The 22,460-nt window shown below is 41.1% G+C and overlaps 1 protein-coding gene across 2 annotated transcripts in view; it reads left to right on the top strand.

Annotated features, from left to right (window-relative positions):
• RASGRP1 (RAS guanyl releasing protein 1) overlaps positions 1 to 22,460 on the top strand; it is a 102,745-nt gene that overhangs the window by 47,221 nt on the left and 33,064 nt on the right. For both annotated transcript variants that reach the window (XM_060261292.1, XM_060261293.1), the window contains 6 exons: positions 9,636 to 9,809; positions 10,183 to 10,299; positions 10,535 to 10,810; positions 13,409 to 13,489; positions 13,891 to 13,995; positions 15,133 to 15,242. In XM_060261292.1, the coding sequence (XP_060117275.1) occupies positions 9,636 to 9,809; positions 10,183 to 10,299; positions 10,535 to 10,810; positions 13,409 to 13,489; positions 13,891 to 13,995; positions 15,133 to 15,242 (863 nt within the window). The remainder of the gene's footprint in view (positions 1 to 9,635; positions 9,810 to 10,182; positions 10,300 to 10,534; positions 10,811 to 13,408; positions 13,490 to 13,890; positions 13,996 to 15,132; positions 15,243 to 22,460) is intronic.

Below are 22,460 nucleotides of genomic sequence, written 5' to 3'. Positions count from 1 at the left end.
AACCAGTCCCTGATGCCAAAAAGGTTGGGGGCCACTGATGTAAGGCATACACTAAGGCCTACATTTGCCTGAATGCACTGAGATGTGGCTCTTCAGATACTTCAGAAACCATGTCTAAAGAACCAGATGAAGAATAGAAATCTTCCACTCATTTAGCTGGCCTGCTACTACTAGTTTGTTGCTGGGTGGAACTACAGTCACCCTGAAACAGCAGCTATGGCTGCCTGGATCTGAACAATGTGTGCTATTTGTCAAGAGAAGGAGGAATAATAGTGAATGAATTACATCCATCGATTTGTCATTATTCCCCTTTGTTGCCCAGACGATTTAAACAAATTGGACTGGTTTTTTTTTTAAATAAATTGTTTGGGAACTGTTGCAAATCCCCATTTGAAATAACATCTTCATGGAAAGTTCTCCATGCAGTGATTATAAAAAGCTTGCCAAGTGGATCACTCTGAGCACATGGAGAGTTTCCACAGCTCTGCCAGCAACATCCAGCTCTGACATGGAGAGCATCAGCACTATGTAAGATATGTACATGCTATGGCACTTGCTACGTGATAATGTTTGGATGAAGATTACAATAGTGAAAGCTCCTTCCTCATTTTATGTCTGCAAAAAGCCTCGTTCAAAGAAATTCTGGCCCAGAAATCAACCCAGAATTAGTTTCCAAGATGGGAGTTGGATATGTGCTCAGTGAGTCATGTATGCAGTCAGCCTTGGAAACTGTGTATGTGTGTGTGTGTGTGGTGGGGTATTCTGTGTATTCTCTAGTTCTCCCACAAGCATGTTTTCCTGGCTTCATTTCCACTGAAGAATATTGTTTTCTGTCATTGGTTTGTTGAAAGCAAGCTATAAAAGCCCTGCTCAGTAGAGATCCAACTGTGTAGGAGGTGAGAAAGTGGGAGATGTCATCTACCTGGCTGATGGTGACTGGAGGTTAGCCAACAGGGCAGTCTCTTTTAGCATTACTTTAAGAAGTATCTGGGATTTTTATTCCCATCAAGGGCTATTTGGTGATTGCAGAGCAAACAGTGCAGGTTGCTTGGAAGGAAGAGATGAATGAAACTTAAACTTTCTCAGTATCATATCTCACCATCTTGTTGTACAGTGTTCCAACTTTCTTCTCCTTTTTGTTGATATCCCTAAATAAATTCTGTTTCCTTTGCCCTGGGCATAATACTTATACATATACTTCTCTATGGCCTTTGCTGGTCATATCCATCTCATATGCTTTGTTAAATGCCCCAACCCTTTTACCCTTTCACAGTTCTCCCTCTGAGCCCACTTGCAGAGAAATAGAATAAATAAATCTTGATAGGATGATTTCCACCATCCAATCAAGGGGGTAGGAACTAAACTTCAGCTTTCTGTCTTCAGATTTGTGGGAGTCACCATCTCCATTTCATTTCCTGCCTCAGAAGGGAGTGCAGCTAGGCAAATGGGCGCTGCCCTATTTAATCTACTTTCTGTTTCTCTTCCTCCATTGATTCTGTCTTGCCCTCTCTCCCCCGTCCCCATCTCCCTCTCTAGACCCCAGAAGTATGAACAGCACCATAAGATGTTTTTAGTTGTATTTTATCATTTTTAAACTGTATTTGTAGATGTTTGAACTGACTGTTAGCTGCCCTGAGTCCGCTTGCGGAAAGGGTGGGATAGAAATCTAAAGTAATAAATAAATAAAATTAAATAGAAAAAAAAGAAAGGAAAAAAAGAGGCATGCGGACATCTCACAGTATATTCATAGGCTCGCCATTCCCAAGGTCCCAGTTTTGGGGGCTTCTACGTGCTGTGGTGCAGCTGGCAAGTGGGGGAAACCCCACCCTCATACACCAATGTCACAAAGTGACATCATTGCACCTGTCAGGGCCTCCTTTGCTCCCCCTCTTATCTATCCTCTGAGTCTCCCTTCCATTGGCAAATCCCTGCCAATGCCAACCTGCCTCCAACCTTCCTTGCTCTACCCCGCTCACAGTCCTGGGAGGATGTGGTCTCCCAGCCTGATGCCTTGACATTTGCTGCTTCTTCCCCATTTGCTTAGTCGCCGTGCTGCTTTTGCAGGTTCGGGTGCTCCTCCCGCTCATTGCCTCCACCTGCCAATCTCTCAGCCTTTAACTGACTGAATAATCAATTGAAATAACACACTACCTCCGGACAAGCCTAGTCAAGTGCAGTAGCTTTGCCTGAGCTCTCTGCCACTGACTTCCTCACTCCAGGGCTGCCTTCTATGCTCCCAGCGTTGTTCCTCGCTCCTGGGCTCAGTGAGTGGTCTTTGTGCTGAGCCTTCTGCCTTGGCCTCTTGGTTAGTTGCTCCTCAGAAGTTGAAGGATGATGGGTCTCCCACAGCCTCACTGCCCCCAACATCACCGACACAGCGGGGCTCGGCTTCCTTCCAGCTTTGCGCATGCATAGTTACCAGTGCGTTTAGTTGGAAGGGCATGAACAGTGAGTCAATTAAAGCAAAGATGGCGGCGGCGGTAGAAGCCTAGACGCTAGGGCTCCCGCTGTTACTATCATTAAATTCAACTTAACAACTTAACAACTCTACTACTGCAACGACCGTCTCTGTACTGAAACATCTAAGAGATACAGCAGTAGCAGCAGCAGCAGTAACAAGCAATAACAGCTAAGAATAAACGCCAAACCCACCTGCAAATGAAGACCGAAACTGGGCCTGGTGCTGAGACGGAGAGGAGAGCGACCACGAGTTGCCGTGCGAGAGAACCAGGTAGAGCAGCGGAGGGAGAGCCGGGAGGAACAACGGAGGGAGTGGAGTTATGAGCTACGAAGACGTGGAGGCAGAGGACTGCGGAAAGTGCAGAGCTGCTAAGGCGCGGAGGCAGGAGCCAGACAACTCGGCGAGAACGCCGAGGACGAGTCGTGGGCGGCGGCCAGGGAGTTACGGCGAGCAGAGACTGGGAAGCGGCTGCGGCGTTGTGTGGAGGAGCAGCACGAACAGTGAGCGGGCAACAGACCATCTTGGGGTGTCTTGGACCCCCGCCCCTCACTCCCTGCCTCCTCGCCCCCCTCCGCCCCCCCTCCACCTCCTTCCCACCTCCTCCCTCCCTCCTCCGTCGTGTACCGTGCTCCCTGCCCCTGCTCCCGCTACTCTCACCTTCACTTTACTTCACTTCACTTCCCACCACCTTTCCATCTACGGACACTACCAGAGGGGCTGACCCAACGGCCTGGCTACCCCCCAACAGAGAAGCCCTATACGGGGCTCAGGGGAGCCCAGGAGTGTGTCAAGCCACAAGAGACTGGAAAGGAGGAAAGAGGAACGTGTTTATATATCAACTGCACTGGCACTTGCACTTTATCAGCACCTAAGATCAACCTATGACTTTAACATCTGCACCCCATAGACAATATATACTACCACCCTCTACTGAATATTTGGACTTATAATCTAGGAACCAACTGACTGCTAACCGCTAATTAATCCCACAAAAATAGTTATTAATTAATTAATTAATTTGAATTTTTAGTCAATTAATTAATGATTGTTTATGTATAATATATTATATATTTATATATATATATATATTCATATTTATATGTTGATTTATATATAACTATATTTATAAATTTTAGCACATTAATTAGGAATGGTGGGAGGGAGTATTTATTTATTTATTAATTGTGCTGAATCGATTAAAGTTATAAAATTTTTTATTAATTGACCAGAGGGGAGATTGGGTTGGGTTATTAAATTAATTAAATTAAGATATAATTAGTGAGTTAGCAGCTAAGAACAGGAGGGGTTGGTAAGGGGGAGATAGATTAAATGACAGGTAGGGATAAATTGGGAGATCAACTGTGAGGGGTTATATTGAGAGCTATCCAGGTAAGTGCGGATGTCTGCCCAAGGGATTCCAGTGCTCCTGGGGAGGGGAAGATATGACGGTGGGAATAGACAGATATATAAGAGAAGGCGACAGAGACAAAATGGTGCTCGGCCACCTTCCGGTCTACTTCCCATCCCAACGGTGGTAGGTAGTGGGACTAAGAGGAAAGGCTTGTCTCCGTCACTGGTGTTATGCAACACCAGGTCCATCAATAATAAGACCTCGACCCTCAAGGAGTTCTTACTCCAACAGGATGTGGACCTGGCTTGCGTGACCGAGACCTGGGTGCGGGACGGAGAGACAGTAGCTCTCTCCCAGATGACCCCCCCCAGGTTACTCGGTCTTTCACCAGTCACGGAATAACGGGCGGGGGGGAGGGGTAGCGCTGTTCATACGGGAGGGTTACACCTTTCGGGCTCTCCCGGCACCAAAGATCGATGGCATTGAATGTGCTGGCCTGACGTGGGATGTTGGAGAGGGGTTGGCGATCTGGCTGGTGTACCGCCCGCCCAACGCACCAGCCGGCGCCTTACCATCACTATTGGAGGCAGTGGCGGGCTGGGCATTGGAGTTCCCGGGGCTTATGGTCCTGGGTGACTTCAATGTCCATGCCGATGACACGGCCTCCACTCAGGCGATGGACCTAGTATCTTCCATGGCGACACTGGGGCTCTCTCAATTTGTCACAACTCCCACGCATCAGGCCGGGCACACATTAGACCTGATCTTTGCATCCGGGATTCTGGTGAACGATATCGCGGCTGAAGCGGTTCCATGGTCGGATCACCTAGCCCTTAAGGCCCGTATGGAGACGTCGCCCCAACCCTGTATGGGCGGAGAGCCTATTTTGGCTCGCCCCCCCGGGGCTTGATGGACCCGGAACGGTTCCAAACAGCCCTGAGGGATCCCTGGCCCACTGGCAATCCCCTCGATGACCTGGTGGAAGTCTGGCAGGGCCAGCTATCCAGGGCTATCGATGAAATTGCACCTCGGCGCCCTCGGCGCCCTCGGCGCCCTCGTAAGAGGCTGGCTCCATGGTATACCTTGGAGTTTCGCCAGCTGAAACAAGGGCTCAGACGACTAGAGAGACGGTGGAGGCATACTCGGGACAAAGCGACGAGAACATCCTATAGAACGCTTATGAGGTCTTATGAGATGGCAGTCAAGGCTGCAAAGAAAGAATACTTGCAGCCAAGATTGCATCTGCAAAATCGCGCCCAGCACAATTATTTAGAGTAATTGGAGATCTTATAACATTGCCACAAGGCAAACCAAATATTAGAGAATTAGAGATAGGCTGTGAGGCATTTGCGAAATATTTTGCAGATAAAATCTCGTCGCTCCGCCAAGACCTGCCTATCACATTAGATACAGTAAGTGAACCTGAGGCTCCGCGCCTGTCTTCAGATTTAATACTGGACCACTTCGACCCGCTCAGCCTGGAAGAAGTTCATGGAATTCTCTCTGCTGCTCGCCCAACAACATGTGATCTGGACCCTTGCCCCTCTTGGCTGATTAAATCTTGCCAGATGGAGCTTAGATGTCCTTTACAGGACATCATAAATAGATCCCTCTTAGAGGGGCATTTTCCAACGTCTCTGAAAGAGGCCTTGGTCCGCCCCCTCTTGAAAAAATCTACAGCAGACCCAGCCGAATTGGAAAACTACCGACCGGTGTCTAATTTACCATTTTTAGGTAAAATTATCGAGAGGGCAGTGGCGTTGCAGCTACAGAGATTTCTAGATGACGCTTCTGTCTTAGACCCGTGCCAGTCTGGCTTCCGGCCGGGCCACAGGACGGAGACGGTCCTGGTCGCCTTGGTGGATGACCTCCAATGGCAACTGGACCGAGGCGGTGCGGCAATACTGATGTTATTAGATCTGTCGGCTGCATTCGATACAGTCGACCATCGGTTGCTGATTCACCGCCTCGCCGACATAGGGGTAGAGGGGCTGGCCCTACAATGGCTTTCCTCCTTCCTCATGGGTCGGGGACAGAGGGTGGCGATTGGGGGTGAGCGATCCCAGAGGCGCACACTAGACTGTGGGGTGCCCCAGGGAGCAGTTCTCTCCCCGATGTTATTTAACATCTATATGCGCCCCCTCGCCCAGATTGCCCGGAGATTTGGGCTGGGTTGCCATCAATATGCAGATGACACCCAGCTCTATCTACTAATGGATGGATGGCCCGCCTCCGCCCCTGGGAACCTGGACCGGGCTTTGCAGGCTGTTGCAACGTGGCTCAGACTGAACGGGCTGAAGTTGAATCCAGCGAAGACAGAGGTTCTCCACGTGGGTCGTGGCACTCTGGGGAAGGAAATATCTCTCCCGGCCTTTGACGGGGCGCCACTGAAGACGGCGCAACGGGTAAAGAGCCTGGGTGTTTTACTGGAGCCTTCATTATCAATGGAGGCCCAGATAACAGCCACTGCCAAGTCAGCTTTCTTTCATCTGAGGCGGGCGAGGCAGTTGGCCCCTTTCCTAGAGCGGCAGGACCTAGCAATGGTGATCCATGCGACGGTCACCTCAAGACTGGACTACTGTAACTCTCTCTACATGGGGCTGCCTCTGTACCGGACCCGGGAGCTGCAGCTAGTGCAGAATGCGGCAGCCAGGCTGTTACTTGGTCTTCCAAGATGGGAGCATATACGGCCGGGGCTGCGCGGACTGCACTGGCTGCCAATTGTATACCGGATCCAGTACAAAGTGCTGGTCATAACCTTTAAAGCCCTATATGGCCAAGGACCGACCTACCTGAGGGACCGTCTCTCCCTATATGAGCCCCAGAGAGCACTGAGGTCAGTAGGCAAAAACAGACTGAATATCCCTGGGCCAAAAGAAGTAAAACTGCAAAGCACCCGCACTCGGGCCTTTTCCGCCGCAGCCCCACAACTCTGGAACCAGCTCCCAGAGGAGGTGCGGGCCCTGTGGAACTTAGACCAGTTCCGCAGGGCCTGCAAGACTGCCCTCTTCAGACAGGCGTTTACTAATGATTGTACTAATGTTTATGGCTAGATTAATAATACTTACCGCCACTGTTAGTTTAGGAATGTTTTAATTACTGATTGGTTTTAACGTGATTTTAATGTTTTATTATTGTATTGTTCATTTTAAATGTTGTAAGCCGCCCTGAGCCTGCTTCGGCGGGGGAGGGCGGGATATAAATAAAATTTTACATTACATTACATTACAATTACCTCCTCCCTCTTGCTGTCGTGTTGGGAGAGGTGGGACAACGCATCCACCAGGAAGTTTCGTTTCCCGGGAATATGACCTAGTTTGAAATTGAACCGCCAGAATAACCCTGCCCACTGCACTTGCTTGTTGTTGCGATTGCGCGTTGCGATGAGAGCAGCTAGATTTTTATGGTCTGTCCATAGTTTGAATGACTCCCTCGCTCCCTCTAGAAGGTACCTCCATTTTTCTAGGGCAAGTTTTATAGTGGTGGCTTCTTTGTCCCACACTGACCAATTGCGCTCGGTGGGACTGAATTTCTGGGACAGATACGCACACGGGTGCAGCTGTCCATCTGGCCCCACTTGGAGTAATACAGCTGTGCGGGCGACGTCGCTCGCATCACATTGAACCACAAACCTTTTATTCTCATCGGGGTATATTAGGTGTATTAGGCAGGACTCGGATGTAAACCATGCCTTCAGTTCATCAAATGCTTTCTGGCACTCTCCCGTCCACTGAAGGCCGGAGCTGCCCTTTAAGGCTTGCGGCCCCTTCCCCTTGGTTTTTAACAGTTCTGTGAGGGGCAGGGTGACTCGGCAAAGTTGTTGATGAACCAGCTATAAAAGTTTGTGAACCCTAGGAAACTTTGGAGCTGTTTGCAGGTTCGAGGGGGTTCCCAGTCCATCGTGGCTTGCACCTTACTTGAGTCCATCCCCAGCACCCCCCCGTGGAAATGCGGTGCCCCAAGAAGTCTAGTTCTGTTTTATGAAATTCACACTTGGATAGTTTGGCAAACAACTTGTGTTCATACAGAGTCTGCAGCACCTCCCTCACCAGGCGGACGTGTGAGGGTAGGTCTTGGGAGTATATTAAAACATCATCCAGATAACAGACCATGCCCTTACACAGGTACTTGTGCAGTACTTCATTGATTAAATTCATGAATACTCCCAGGGGCCACTTGAGACCGAATGGCGTGACCAAATATTCATATTGACCAAGTGGTGTGTTGAAGGCAGTTTTCCACTCATCACCCTCCTTGATGCACACCCGGAAATAGGCATCTCGGAGATCAAGCTTAGTTAAGATTTCACTAAGCTGATTCAGTTAAAAGCTTTGTGGTTATACTGAATCCAGTCTTATTACTGGATAATCAGTGCAGCTGCAAAAAGTGTTTTCTACCAATAAGATTGCTGCCTGGATTCATGTCACATTAATATTTGAGACTAGACTTAGTGTAATGCACGGTACATTGGTCTCCCCTCCAAATCAACTTGGAAACTCCAGCTGCTGCAGAGTGCCACAGCTCAGCTATTATTGGAATCTAGATGGAGTATACATATTACTCTCATTCAGCAGACTCTCCATTGGCTGTCCATTTGTTACTGGGCTCAGTTTTAAGGTATTGTCTGTCATATATGAAGTCCTTCATGGCTTTGGTCCCTCTGATCTGTGGGACTGCCTGGCTTTCTATGTTCTGCCTTGACAGCTTCATACATCTGAGCAGGACATTCTGCAGGTGCCGGTCTGCAAATGGGCAAACTCAAAACTACTCTTACATCTACTTTTTCCATTGTGATACCTGGCGCATGGAATGGCCTGTCCAGGGATGTCAGAAAGGCTCCCATTCTCCTGGCTTTCCACATCTGTGCAAAATTGAATTATTCAAGAGGGCCTTTCTGTACAGGTAATAGGGTTCTCTATACAAAATGGTTTACAAACTTACCTGGATAAATTATAAGAAACTGTGGTATATACCACTGTGTATAGCTTACTGTAAGTAGGATCCTATTATGTTAATGTTTTGCACTGCTTAATGCATCATGTTAATACTTACGTTACACTTCAGTTCTATCTTTTAGATTACTGGTTAGTTCCAGACTTCTACAATCCTAGCGCATTGTTTATTGAATGTTCTGTTTTATTAATTGTACTGATTAACTGTGTGTAATCCGCTTTGAGTCCCTTCAAAAAAGATGGACTATAAATAATGCAAATAATTTTAAAAAACAATATAATATCCTGATGATTTATAATCTCTCCTTGGAAGTCTATCCCTTTTTAGAGTCAGTCCTGATCTTGTTGATTCATGAGGAAGAGAACAATCTAATTGTTTGGCTTTCCCAGTCTCTCTTCTTTAGATGTGATGTTTTAGCTAAGGTATTAAATGGCAACCTTTTTTGTTCTACTCAGGTCCAACTGCATAATCAAGTACTGAAGTGTTGTGCCAGGGAGACAGATGATTCACCTCCTGCTGTTTTCCTTTTGCCAGCATTGAACGCTTCTCAAGCATGTGTAGAATGCAGTCCCAATTAGGGATGGGCATGGACCAGACCCACAGATCTAGTTTTTGCACGGACCTGGGTAGGTTCATGGTCTATCTGCCTAGTCCATGCATTTCCTCTTTTGTCAAGACCGCACATGAAAACTCATGGACCATAAACCCATATGAACCTCAGTTTTTTCGGTCCTTGCCCATCCCTAGTCCCAATTACTGAAATGTTGGGAGAATTCTAGGGTGGAGAGCATTTCTCCACAAAGAATAGTATATAACTTAAAATCTCTCTTATATGACCTTTTAAATTCCTCCCCCCCTTTTTTTTCAAAGTTACCAGATTACCAGAACTATATTATGAATGGCTGTGTGAAGGAAAATCCAACAATGGAACGTTCAGTTGCTCTTTGTAATGGTATATCTCAGTGGGTACAACTAATGGTACTCAATAGACCAACACCACAGCTTCGATCTGAAGTATTCATCAAATTCATTCGTGTGGCTCAGGTCGGTCTAATTATGAACTTTCCTTCCTTCCCCTCTGTCTCTTGGCTTAATAATAGTAGTCATTTCTTTAATATTTAGGAAATGCCTGGTACTTTCCTGTAAAGAAAGAGAGCAAAACAAAAGAATATGAAGTTGTTTTTTTAAATTTAGAACTGTTTGGAAGGGAAAGGTAAAATAGGTAGCCATGGGCCAAAATACATTTATGGACATTGAGTGAAGGTATTTTAAAAAACTGCATCTAAAAGAACTATCGAAAGGGAATATTTCTTACTGCCTTGAGGCCATCCTCCCACCCTGTTATGTTAAGAAATTAGATACATACATTTAACCAGATAAGAACTGAATAATGACCGCTGATCATTTCTCAATGCAGAAACTTCATCAGCTGCAGAATTTTAATACATTAATGGCTGTGATAGGTGGTCTCTGCCACAGTTCCATCTCTAGACTTAAAGAAACTAGTTCTCATGTTCCACACGACATCCATAAGGTTAGTAATACTTTTCTCTGGTGCATGAATGCTTGATTGGTTTAATCCAAAATAATCTGGCAAGTATTGCAACTGCAGTTTGTTTCTAAAAGGAAAAGTTATCTGTAGACACTGTATCTCACCGGAGGATTCTGTTCTGTAGAACTGTGCTGTAAATATATTGCATTTAATTTTAACTGCAAGTGTTAAATTAATCTGCTATGTTCATCATTATCGTCTCTTTGTTTTTATTTAGGTGTTCAATGAAATGACAGAACTACTGTCATCCTGTAGGAACTATGATAATTATCGACGTGCTTACAGTGAGTGTAGTAACTTTAAAATCCCTATCCTTGGAGTACATCTGAAAGACTTGATCTCCCTTTATGAGGCCATGCCAGATTACTTGGAAGACAAAAAAATTAATATGCATAAATTGTATTCTTTGTACAATCATGTCAATGAACTGATACAACTGCAGGAAATGGCACCTCTCTTGGAGGCTAACAAAGACCTCGTTCATCTCCTCACAGTAAGTCTGTGTATTTTGATTACAGGCTGTACTTTCTCCCATTTATAATTAGAGTTAAGTGGAATTACTTAAATGCTGGACAGATATGCCAGGCAGGACAATTTTAAGTGGGAAAGCTATTGTTTCTTGTCTGTCTCTGCTTAGAAATAAATATCAGTAAGCAGAGAGGGAAGAGTGCATGTTCATTTGCTTTCCTAAATGGGGATTGGAGCTAAATGTTTATTTGATGTTTCACCCTGTTTATTATATTGATTTATACTGTGTAATCCACCTTGAGTCTCAGCGATAAAGAAGGATTATAAATAAGAACATAAGAGAAGCCATGTTGAATCAGACCAATGGTCCATCCAATCCAACACTCTGTGTTTGGGGGCTTCATTATGGCACCATTCAAATGCAGCCAGAAATTGTTTCTGTATGTATCTGGGGCTACATTTGGCTTTAACAATACATTAATAACTTTCCACCATTCAGCAGTAACACTTGAAGTCTCTTTGAGACAGGTAACTGCCCTCCTTCCCCACGTATCATAGGTTTATTTTCTCTTTGACTTTGATCCTCAAAACATCTGCCTCCCACTTCATTTCAGCAAAGTAATTTGACGCATCAGAAATGAACAGATCTGTGATCTTTCGCAATTTAAGTGTAAAGCCACCTTAAGTGAAAACTGCCATCATTCTGTGAATGTCAATGTAAAAAATAAATTATTTTTGTATTGGTTAGGATATGAAATAAGATTTTAAATTTCTTTGATTTTTTATTTCCTTATTGAAGCTAAATTAATCAGTTTTTTTAAAAAAAAACAAGAGTAAAAATGCTGTAAAATCAATAGCTTATTGTACTTTAAAACTAAAATGAACAGCATAGCTTGAAATAAGAGTTGCTGAGCCCAGCTACAAGTCCCTTAATTTGTCTTGCCTGTTTTGTATTCCATATGGCAAACAGATGCGTCTTTCATGCACTCATATATCTTGGAGTGGAAAGAACTGCAGGGTGACATAGAGCTCATCCACAAGACACATCTCAGCTTCACCTGTAGAAGGTTGTTTGCACAATAGGCTTTATGGGTTATATGACATTGCAGTTTTGTAGCACTCTGATACCTGGCATTTCGAACTTAGCTGGCTATATTGCTAGGGAACCAACTATTCATTCATTGTAATCCTTTTACACAAAATACACTAAACTCTGAGGCACATGTTAATTGGGCTACTGATATCCCGCTTTTATCCCTAACAGGGACCCCAAAGGTCTCATTATCCCCTCTTCCATTTGAGCCTCACAACAAATGAAGAGTGGACAAAGAAGAAAAGGCTATACAGTAACCCCCCCCAAAAAAAACCCCCCAATGGGTCTTACATGTTAGGTTGAGGCTAAAAGGTGTCCAGAATTTTTCATCTATTTTATCTCAGTAGTCCCTATAACAATTATAAGGAAGTTTAATGTTACTCCATAAGAAGAATTGGCTGATCACAAGATTATGTTTGGATGTAGTGCTTTGTAGGAGCTACATTGTGTGCATGTAAAGTGCTGTCAGGTTGCAGTCAACTTACGGCGACTCCAGCAAGAGCCTTTCAAGGGAAGCAAAAGCAGTGGTGGTTTGCCATCACCTTCTTCTGCAGAGTCTTTCTTGTTGGTCTCCCTTCCAAGTACTGACGTTGAGATGTGAGAGTGATCTGACTGTGACATTTGTCACTCCATTGATCATCAGTGTTGATTCAGCTGATCCAGCTGGCTAGGCAGGTGTTCTCTACCTCCCTCACCACTCAATGTATGTCCCTTCTGAAGCTGCATGCTTGGTGGAAGAGGACAACCATCCCAGATAGAAGGAGTGTGCTGTTCTTCAGTCAAGGGTATATGATAGCTGTGCTCTCCTGCTGGAACCTCCAAACAAGCTCAAGTACCGACCCTGCTTAGCTTCCAAGATTTGGCAAAAACTGGGCTATACCATGCTGCCTTCACTTTCTACATTGTATGATAGTTATATAATGCTAAGTACTTTATTCAAAGAGAATGGCCCATTTGCAAAAGCTAGTTTCTGTGTATGGATTCTGGGAACACAGCATGTTGTCTTTGTAGCTGAGGATATAATTTTGGGATTTTCCTATATAGCAGATTGAGACTGGGAGCTACCAGCTAATAGACATTGGGATCTAGGAAAAAAGCTGGATTTTGTTGGTTTTGTGGTTACAGGCCAAATGATCGCTTCTTTAGAGTATTCATCCCTGCTGAAAGTTTGCTTGTTTTCTTGTTGCTTGTGTCACTATGGCCTGTAATTATTATTATTATTATTATAAATAATAGCAGTGTTGATGATTGATTTTGCATGGTACAATGAAAACTACTTTCTACAGCTTCAAGAGGGGATTGGATAAAAATATGGAGCAGAGGTCCATCAGTGGCTATTAGCCACAGTGTGTGTGTGTGTGTGTGTGTATAAATAAATAATTTTTTTGGCTACTGTGTGACACAGAGTGTTGGACTGGATGGGCCATTGGCCTGATCCAACATGGCTTCTCTTATGTTCTTATGTTCTGCAACCCTTCAGGCAAGTTACAGTGTCTTGGAGAGTAAATTGTTCCTGTGTTTTGGTTGCAGCTGTCTCTTGATCTTTATTATACAGAAGATGAAATCTATGAACTTTCATATGCTCGAGAGCCAAGGAGTCACCGGACTGCAGTAAGGATCCTATTGAAAGATTTCAAAATTAAAGGATAATCTTCATCCTCCTGTGTTTTTTATGCATATATTTTCATCAGGATATTTAGAGATTTGCCTTTTCTAAAAAAAAAAATAAAATTGCAGTATACCAAGATCTGGGAAGAGCTCTTATAACTAATAATTTCTGAATAAGAGTATTGTAGTATAGAAAAAATGCAATGCACTCACCAGCTGTAGTATAGCATTCTCTTTGTTCATGAAAATGATACACCAATGATGTTAACTCTATACAGCTAGGATATATTAATTTAAACAATCTAAAATAAATATTGATAGCCTCTGTTAAAGGTGCAGGTTTGGTATTGTAGCATCATTATTCTGTTTCCTTTAATAATACAAATTTGTAATTCTTATTTTAGCCTTTGACACCTTCCAAACCGCCAGTAGTAGCAGACTGGGCTTCTGGTATAGCTCCAAAACCAGATCCAAAGATAATTAGCAAACATGTTCAGAGGATGGTAGATGTGAGTATGTTTCATTATTTATCACATATGTTTTATGTCATTTTTCTGCATTTTTATGTGGTCCAAACTACACATTATGGGGACCCACAGATAAATCCTGCTAGCAGAGGCACTATTCTGCTGTAGAAGAAGCTTTCCCCTTTGGGATCCAACCCTGTCCAATGGAGAATGGTATGCCTGTTGCATTTGCTCCTCTACCTCAGTCTTATCATATAGTTGCAGTCTCAATATGAATCTGGAGATGAAGTAAAAACTGTGTGTATATAGCAAGAGCAGGAGAACGCTGTCTGATGACCCTAATTCATAGGCTGTGTGCTGCTAAGCTTTGTAGTGGGAAGTGGGAATCATGCCAGAGGCATGCTAATCTCTGTGGTCACCATATCGTAGAACCCAGTCATATGAGAACCTTGATACCATTCTGAAGGCATCAAGGTTGTGTTTCTAAAATGTCCCCAGTGCTGTATGTAGCTTCAGTTCTACTGTGCACAAGGATAGTAGGAGGCTGTGGGGGTGGGAATATGGTTTTTTGAGCATAAGGGCATTTGTGAGAAAGTAGGAGGAGAGAAAATCAAATCTCTGTATGGTGTGGGGTTCTGTTATCATTGCCAAGTTGTGTAAGCAACAAGAGAACACTTCCAATTTCTGAGTGAACTCTGCATTGGACAAAGCTGTGGTAAGCATGCAATATGTATACCGCTGCAGTTGGCTAAATGCAGCGACTATAACCAGTATGGCCCACAGAAGTGCCCTTACTCTGTTAACAGGGCCATATGGGTTGTATATCATTCAAGAATCTAGTCCAAGGAACAATTAATATTCTCTTGGCTATGCAAATGAAAGGGGTGAAAGTTTCTTATTCAGAAGCATTCCTACAAGATTTTTTTAAAATTATCATTTATTTAATTGTATCCCACCTTCCAAGGAACTCAGGACAAATGTACCTGCCCTGTTCCCTTTAATTGGAGCATAATCTTGTAAATTAGCAATACCGTGTAAGATATTAATTTTAAAATATCCATTATAAAACTCTCTTGGAATTAATTTTTATACTCATCTGTTACAGAGCAAGTACTTTTAAAATCCTGGAATGATATTTAGGTTTGTTGTTATTTTAAATTTTCCTCTTACCTTATCCAGTCTGTCTTCAAAAATTATGACCATGATCAGGATGGTTACATTTCTCAGGAAGAATTTGAGAAGATTGCGGCAAGTTTTCCTTTCTCTTTTTGTGTAATGGACAAGGACAGGTGAGTACATCCAAGCATTGGTTTTACATTTACTTTTGCATCATTGCAACTGCAGAGATGCCAGTGTAACTCAAGTTACATAAAGATGAGCATGTCCATCTGTTGAAATTTGCCATGTGGAAAAAGTGATCTTGGTTTTGCGATACAGAAGAAGCAGTGAAATCAATGACAGATCTTGCAGGCTGCTAACCCTACTGTATAGATCATTGACTTACAACCTAGCTGTATTTAGATTCAGGTGGGTAGCCATGTTGGTCTGAAGTAGCAGAACAAAGTTTGAGTCCAGTAGCACCTTTAAGACCAACAAAGTTTTATTCAAGGTATAAACTTGTACACAAAAGATACCTTGAAAAAAACTTCATTGATCTTAAAGGTGCCATTGGAATCAAACTTTATTAACCTAGCTGTATATTAGCCATACATCTGAGCTGTAAGCAGGGGTAGAGTTTGATTCAAAGGTAGTACTTGATCCAGCCACTTTGCTGCTAGTTTATCCAAAGTGTCTGGTGACATAACCAATGTTCCGTTTAAGCTGAAAGGTTTTGTGAGCAAAAATTTTACTTTGTGAGCTACTGGTATTAAAGTTGTGCACTACTGCATAAATTATTGTGCTCTGGGGTCATCCTTCCTGAGCTAAGACAAAAATGTGTGAGCTGAAGGCTAAAAATCTGAGCTAGCTCATGCTAACTCAGCTTAGAGGGAACACTGGACATACATACGTACACCCAATGAGTGTTGTTTTAGGCATTATGCTCAGATTTGGCCATGGCAAGAAGAAGAGAACTGTATTCCCTCCAAACTCTAATCCTCAGTTGTAAGAATTAATTCCAGTTCTGATACTGAATTGGTACCACACAGTTATCTGGCAAAGTAACTATTTTTCCTGGCTAACAGCTATAATGGGCATTTGGAGTTCCTTCACCATTCCCCACCCCACCCCCCTGAAGTCGAGGAAACAGTGAGTCTTGGAAGCCTTAGAACCCTCCTGAAAGATGATTTAGCATACCAGAGGAGGTCCTCTACTGCAGGTAGACATGAGACTCTTGCTAAATGATCAAGGAATGAAGAGCTTAAATAATGTCATGATGGGCTATGAAGCTGCAGATTCAGTAATTTAATACTGATTTTAGGCTATTACTGGCCATGCAATGTGCCTCTTTATCTGCTTTGGTACAAACCATTGATGAAAGGCAGTACATTGATGAGAAGACTGTACTTCATTGGAATCTCAAAGCCATGTTGTTGCCCAATCAGCCAGTTTAGAGAGATCCATCTCTAGCTCCTCACAATCTACCTCGGTTTTCACTACACTTAATAGTTTGGTATCCTCTGCAAAGCTGGGCACTTTACTACTTGCTTCCAATTCCCAGTTATTTAATGAAGAAATTAAACAGCACTGGTCCTAATACCAAAACATGTGGAAATCCACTGCTTGAGCTAGTCATCAGCTGTGGAGCTGGTCATCGACCATGAATAAATGTCTATCTATCCATCTTTGTTTGCTTCCCTGTGTTAAGAGAACTGCTTATTTATTCCTAATGTGTGACTTTTTATAGTTTAGCTGTAGCTAGAAATGTCTGTTACCAGTTTAAACTGATTGCACAGTTGGGGCCTTTCTAGGGCAGAGAAGATCTGGCCACTATGATGCAAGTTCTACCTGGGGCTATGAACCCACTCATGAGTCAAAATTCAGCACCAACTTGGGCTGGTTCAAAGCCCCCAGTTTTGCCCAGTTTGGTTTGGCTGTTTGGGCCATTTAAACCTAACAACTGAGTGGCGCAGGTCCACGAGTGTCTGGTATAAATGGAAACAAGCCATTTCACTGGTGGGTTTTGCTTCCCCTCACTTGGAAATGAGGAGAAGCAAAATGGGCCACTGAAATTACTTCAGCCTAACCAGTGGGGGGAAGTGAAACAGACTGATGAAATGGTTGCCAGTCATTGAAACCTAACAGTGGGGTGGGTCTGCCTGTCAGCTGTTAGGCTTAAATGACTGTGAGCCATTAAACCTGTTGGTTTCACTTCCCTCTGCTTGGAAGTGAAACACTTGGAGGTGAAACGGACAGTCCCTCCTTTTTTGTGGCCAGGAGAAAGGAGAACTGATCTTGCCAGTTTGGTTTGGGGCCTTTTGGCTCGGTTTGGTTTGGGATTCAATTTCACACAGACACTCCTTAGGTTAAACAATTTTATTTGGTAATATATGGTAATTATATCCAATACTAATAAAATATTAATAAACACTTATTACCTTCCCCATACATTACACTTTCTCCTCCTCCCCTCCCCCCAAATCCTGACTTCCGCCGGTGCCAATTACTTAAAATTCTAATATCAAAAGGTATCTTTAACTTTAAAAGAATCTTAATTTAAAAAAGGAAATATATATATATATATATATCATTTTGCAGAGAAATAAACAAACACATTTCTTATACTTTATAAAGTCCCACCCAGTTATTAAAGTTCATCTCCTTTCTTCTCCTAAAAACCTAAGTGGTATTCTCAAAGATCACCCAATGTCCTTTTACTTTCCATTCTTTTTCTATATATCTTCTGAATTTATCCCAATCCTTTTTAAATCCCTCTAAATCATAGTCTTTCAAGATTCTTGTAAGTTTATCCATTTCACTCCATGACATAACTTTTACAATCCAATCCCATTTTTCTGGTATCTTATCTTGCTTCCATAACTGTGCATATAATGTCCTAGCAGCTGAAAGCAAGTACCAAATTACAGTTCTTGTCTTCTTTTGGAAATTTCTCCATTTGTAATCCCAATAGGAAAGTCTTTGGAGTTCTCTTAAGTTCATATCCCAAGATTCTAGAGATTTTTTGTTGAATCATTTGCCAAAACTGTTTCGCTCTTTTTATATCATCTTAAAACAGTTTTCTTTGATATTATAACATGTCGAAATTTTCATAGAGTTCTTCCACAAGTATTCCCATGTTTCCATCTGTATTTCTTTATTAACATTAATTGCCCATTTTATCATTTGAGATTTTACTACTTCATCTTCAGTAGACCATTTCAGTAATAGTTTATATAGTTTTGAAATCAACCTTTCATTATCTCCAAGCAGAACATTTTCTAGTTCAGTTTGCACTTTCCTTATTCCTTCATTTTTTATATCATTTTCCACCAAGCTCTTTATTTGTTATCAGCTGTTTTCAACTCTATCTTGCCACGTATTTTTAATAATTGACTATATGACAACCATCTTGCTTCACCTGTCTCCGCCAATATTTTGATTACTTCTGCTGGCACTATCCACAACGGTTTCCTTTCATCTCCATATTTTCTATATTTCATCCACGTATTCAACAAATTACTTCTTATGTAGTGATGAGAGAAATAACCATCCATCTTTTTCTTCCCATAGTACATATAAGCGTGCCAACCAAATTTATGTCCATGACCTTCCAATACTAAAAGTTTTCTATTCAACAACATCACCCACTCTTTTATCCATACTAGACATACTGCTTCGTGATATAGCTTTAAATCTGGTAGTTGAAATCCTCCTCTTTCTTTTGCATCTGTTAAAATTTTCATTTTAATTCTTGGTTTCTTCCCCGCCCATACAAACTCTGAAATTTTTCTTTGTCATTTATTGAATTGTTTACTGTCTTTCACTATCGGAATAGTTTGGAACAAATACATGATTCTTGGTAAGATATTCATTTTTATTGCAGCTATTCTTCCAAGCAATGACAAGTTAAGTTTATTCCATTTTACCATATCTTCATTAATTTTATGCCATAGCTTTTCATAGTTGTTTTTATATAAATCAATATTTTTCATTGTAATCACCACACCCAGATATTTTACTTTAGAGGTAACTTCACATCCCGTCAGCTCCTGCAATTCTTTTTGTTTACTCCCTTGCATATTTTTGCATAAAAATTTTAACTTCTCTTTATTGATGTAAAATCCTGCCATTTCTCCATATTCTTGTATCTTACCTAGTAATAATGGCGTTACTTGTATAGGATTTTCATTTATAAACATTGCATCATCTGCAAATGCTCTGTATTTATAAGTAAAGCCTTTTAGTTTCAAACCTTCTATTTCTTTATCTTCTTGAATTTGCATCAACAAAACTTCAAGAGTCATTATAAACAACAATGGAGAAAGAGGGCAACCTTGTCTTGTTCCCTTACTAATTTTCATATCCTCTGTAAGATCCGCATTTATGCAAAGTTTTGCATACTGTTCAGTATATATTGCTTTCACCATTCTTATAAAGCTTTCCCCCAATTCCATTTTTTCTATCACTGCAAACATAAAGTCCCAGTTTAAATTATAATAAGCTTTCTCTGCGTCCACAAAAAATAAAGCAACTTCTTGTTCTGTATGTCTTTCATAATAATTCTACAATATTTACAACAGTCCTTAAATTGTCCCTAATTTGTCTATTGGGAAGAAATCCTGCTTGTTCCTCTTTAATAAAGTTCATCAAGTATTGTTTAAGTCGTCATTCTAAGATTCTTGTATATATTTTATAGTCATTATTTAACAATGAGATTGGTCTGTAGTTTTTTACATTCGTGACATCTCTATCCTCTTTTGGAATCAGCGAAATTACTGCTTCCTTCCATGTATTTGGTATTTTCCTCTGCAGTCGTATAACATTCATCAGTTTTTGAAGCTTTGGTGTTAACTCTTCTTTTAGGGTTTTAAATTTTTTTGCTGTATATCCATCTGGACCAGGTGCTTTTCCCATTTTCATTGAATTAATTGCCGCTTCAATTTCTATTTTTTCAATTGGTTCATTCAAAACTTTTTCCATATTTTCTGTTAAGGGAGCTATTTTAATTTTTTGCAAATATATTTCCATCTTCTCTTTGTTTATCTTAAAGCCTTTAAACAATTTGGCATAATATTTAAAAAATTCTCTTTTGATTCCTTCTTGATCCACAATCTCTTTACCACCAACTACTATTTTGTTAATAATTTTGTTTTCTCTCTTTTTTTCATTTGCCTAACCAAATATTTTCCAGGTTTATTTGCTCCTTCAAAAGATTTCTGCTGCAATCTTTTCAGATTCCATTCCAATTCTTTATTTAACAAATGCCTCATTTGTGTTTGAAGTATTTCCCTCATAATTTTCTTTTTCCCAGGTCTCTTCCTTAGCTCCCCCTCTTTTTTCTTTATTTCATTCTGAATGTCCAACAATTGTTTTTCCTTTACTCTTTTATCTTTATCTTTATTGTTTAGTGTAATCAATATCCCTCTCATTACTGCTTTATATGTATCCCAAACCGTTTGAAATTCAATAACCTCCTTATCATTTATTTGGAAGAAAGCTTTAGTTTCTTTCTCTAGAGATGCCACTATTTCTTTATTTTGTAGTAAATCTTCATTTAACCTCCATCTTCTCACCTTTTTGATTGACTTAGTTGACCTCAATAATGTATTATGATCTGCTCCTACTTTAGGTAAGATCTCTATTTTCTTTGTAATAAGACCTAAGTCTTTTGTACCCCACATGTCAATTCTTGAAAAGGTATAGTCCCGCACTTCAGGGTTGAACTTCCTCCATATATCTTCCAGATTTTCTTGTTCAACTAATTCAAAAAAGGACTTTGGAAATTTCCCTTCTTTATTATTTTTTTCCCCCAGATCTATCCAATGCATTCTTAATTGTTCCATTAAATTATCATAATTTATTCATATGTCACATTATCCAATTGTTGTATAATGTCTTTAAAAATATATATCTTTTGCTCCATTTGGTGCATACAATCCCAATAGCAACGTTTTTTTCCCATTTATTATTATTTCCACTGCTACATATCTCCCATCATTGTCCTTAAAAATCAATTTTGGGTCCAATTCTTGTTTAATATAAAAAATCACTCCTCTTTTCTTCTGCTCAGCCAGTGAAAAAAATTCAAGCCCCAATTGTTTATTTCATAAAAATGTATAATCCTTTTGTTTAATGTGTACTTCTTGTAAACAAATTATGTTACAATTTTGCTTTTTAATCCAATGAAACGTTGCCTTTCTTTTTTGTGGTGAATTTAGTCCATTTACATTCCAAGATAATAATTTGTAATCCATCATGGTTCAAATTCTTTATGTTCTTCATAAAAACTATGCAGTTCTTGTGCATTTGTGATTGTGATCCTTTTCCCTTGAAGTTCAAAACTCACACCTTCTGGTAGTATCCACCTATACCTTATTTCATTATCTCGTAATTTTTCTGTCAGTTTCTTGTAATGTCTTTCTGTCAGTTGTCTTGGCAGCTCCTTCGTGATGCTTACTCTGCTGCCTGCAACTGTCAGTGTTTTCCCAAAATTTTTATTTATGATCTTTCCCACCATTTCTTTTGTCATAAATTTTATAACCACATCTCTTGGTAGATTATTTTTTTGGCATAGAATGAGTTAACACATAGTCATACATGTTCCTAGTACCTTCTAGATCTTCCTCCATGAATTCCGCAATAATTTTTATTATATATTTCTTTAAGTCAGTTTGTTCGTCTTCAGGTACTCCTCTCAGACGTATCTGAGTTTCCATCAGTTTGCAGTCATGTATTACCACTTTTTCTTGTATTTTTTTAAGGTGGAATAATGTGCTTTCACTCTCCCCTCCACTTCTTGCACTTTCTTAGATGTTACCACAGTTTCATTTCTGAGATCCTCTATATCTTTTTTCAAATCTTCAATGTCCTTTCTAATTTCCTTTTTGGAGGCAGTTATTAGCTCTTTCATCCCTTTCATCATCCTTGCTTCCATTGCATCCAATTGCGCCTGCATCTTCTCCAGTGAAGAAGCCCTAGTATGTAATTGGCTTATGGTCTGACGTGTAAAAATGCTGAAAAAGTTGACCTCACCAAATTAAAATCCAACTATCGGGTTTTAAAGAATAAATTTTGCTTTTTTCAATAAGCCCAAAATCGCTGTCCCTGGAGCCTCCTAAGCTCAGATAGAAATTTTTAAAGTTTATATTTTTTCCAAAATGGCAGTGGCAACTTTTATGTCCCTTTTTAAACTTTTTTCCACTTTTTTCTGGAGTCTTCCAAAGTAGTTTTAACAATAATGTCCAATAGTATTTACCTTACAATGCTCAAATTCACCGGTTCCACTAATTTTCGATGTCTCAAATCCTTTTAAATAACTTTTAAATTTTGACCTTCTTGTAATGGCCACCAAAGTTTTTCTATGATTTCTCAGTCCTAGAGTAGGCTGGCTGACTCCCAATTTTCCCTTC

Source organism: Heteronotia binoei, chromosome 21, assembly GCF_032191835.1.
Source record: "Heteronotia binoei isolate CCM8104 ecotype False Entrance Well chromosome 21, APGP_CSIRO_Hbin_v1, whole genome shotgun sequence".
In the NCBI taxonomy this organism is placed as follows: domain Eukaryota; kingdom Metazoa; phylum Chordata; class Lepidosauria; order Squamata; family Gekkonidae; genus Heteronotia; species Heteronotia binoei.
Note: the sequence above shows the minus strand (reverse complement) of the source record. Positions and strands in the feature narration are given on the sequence as shown.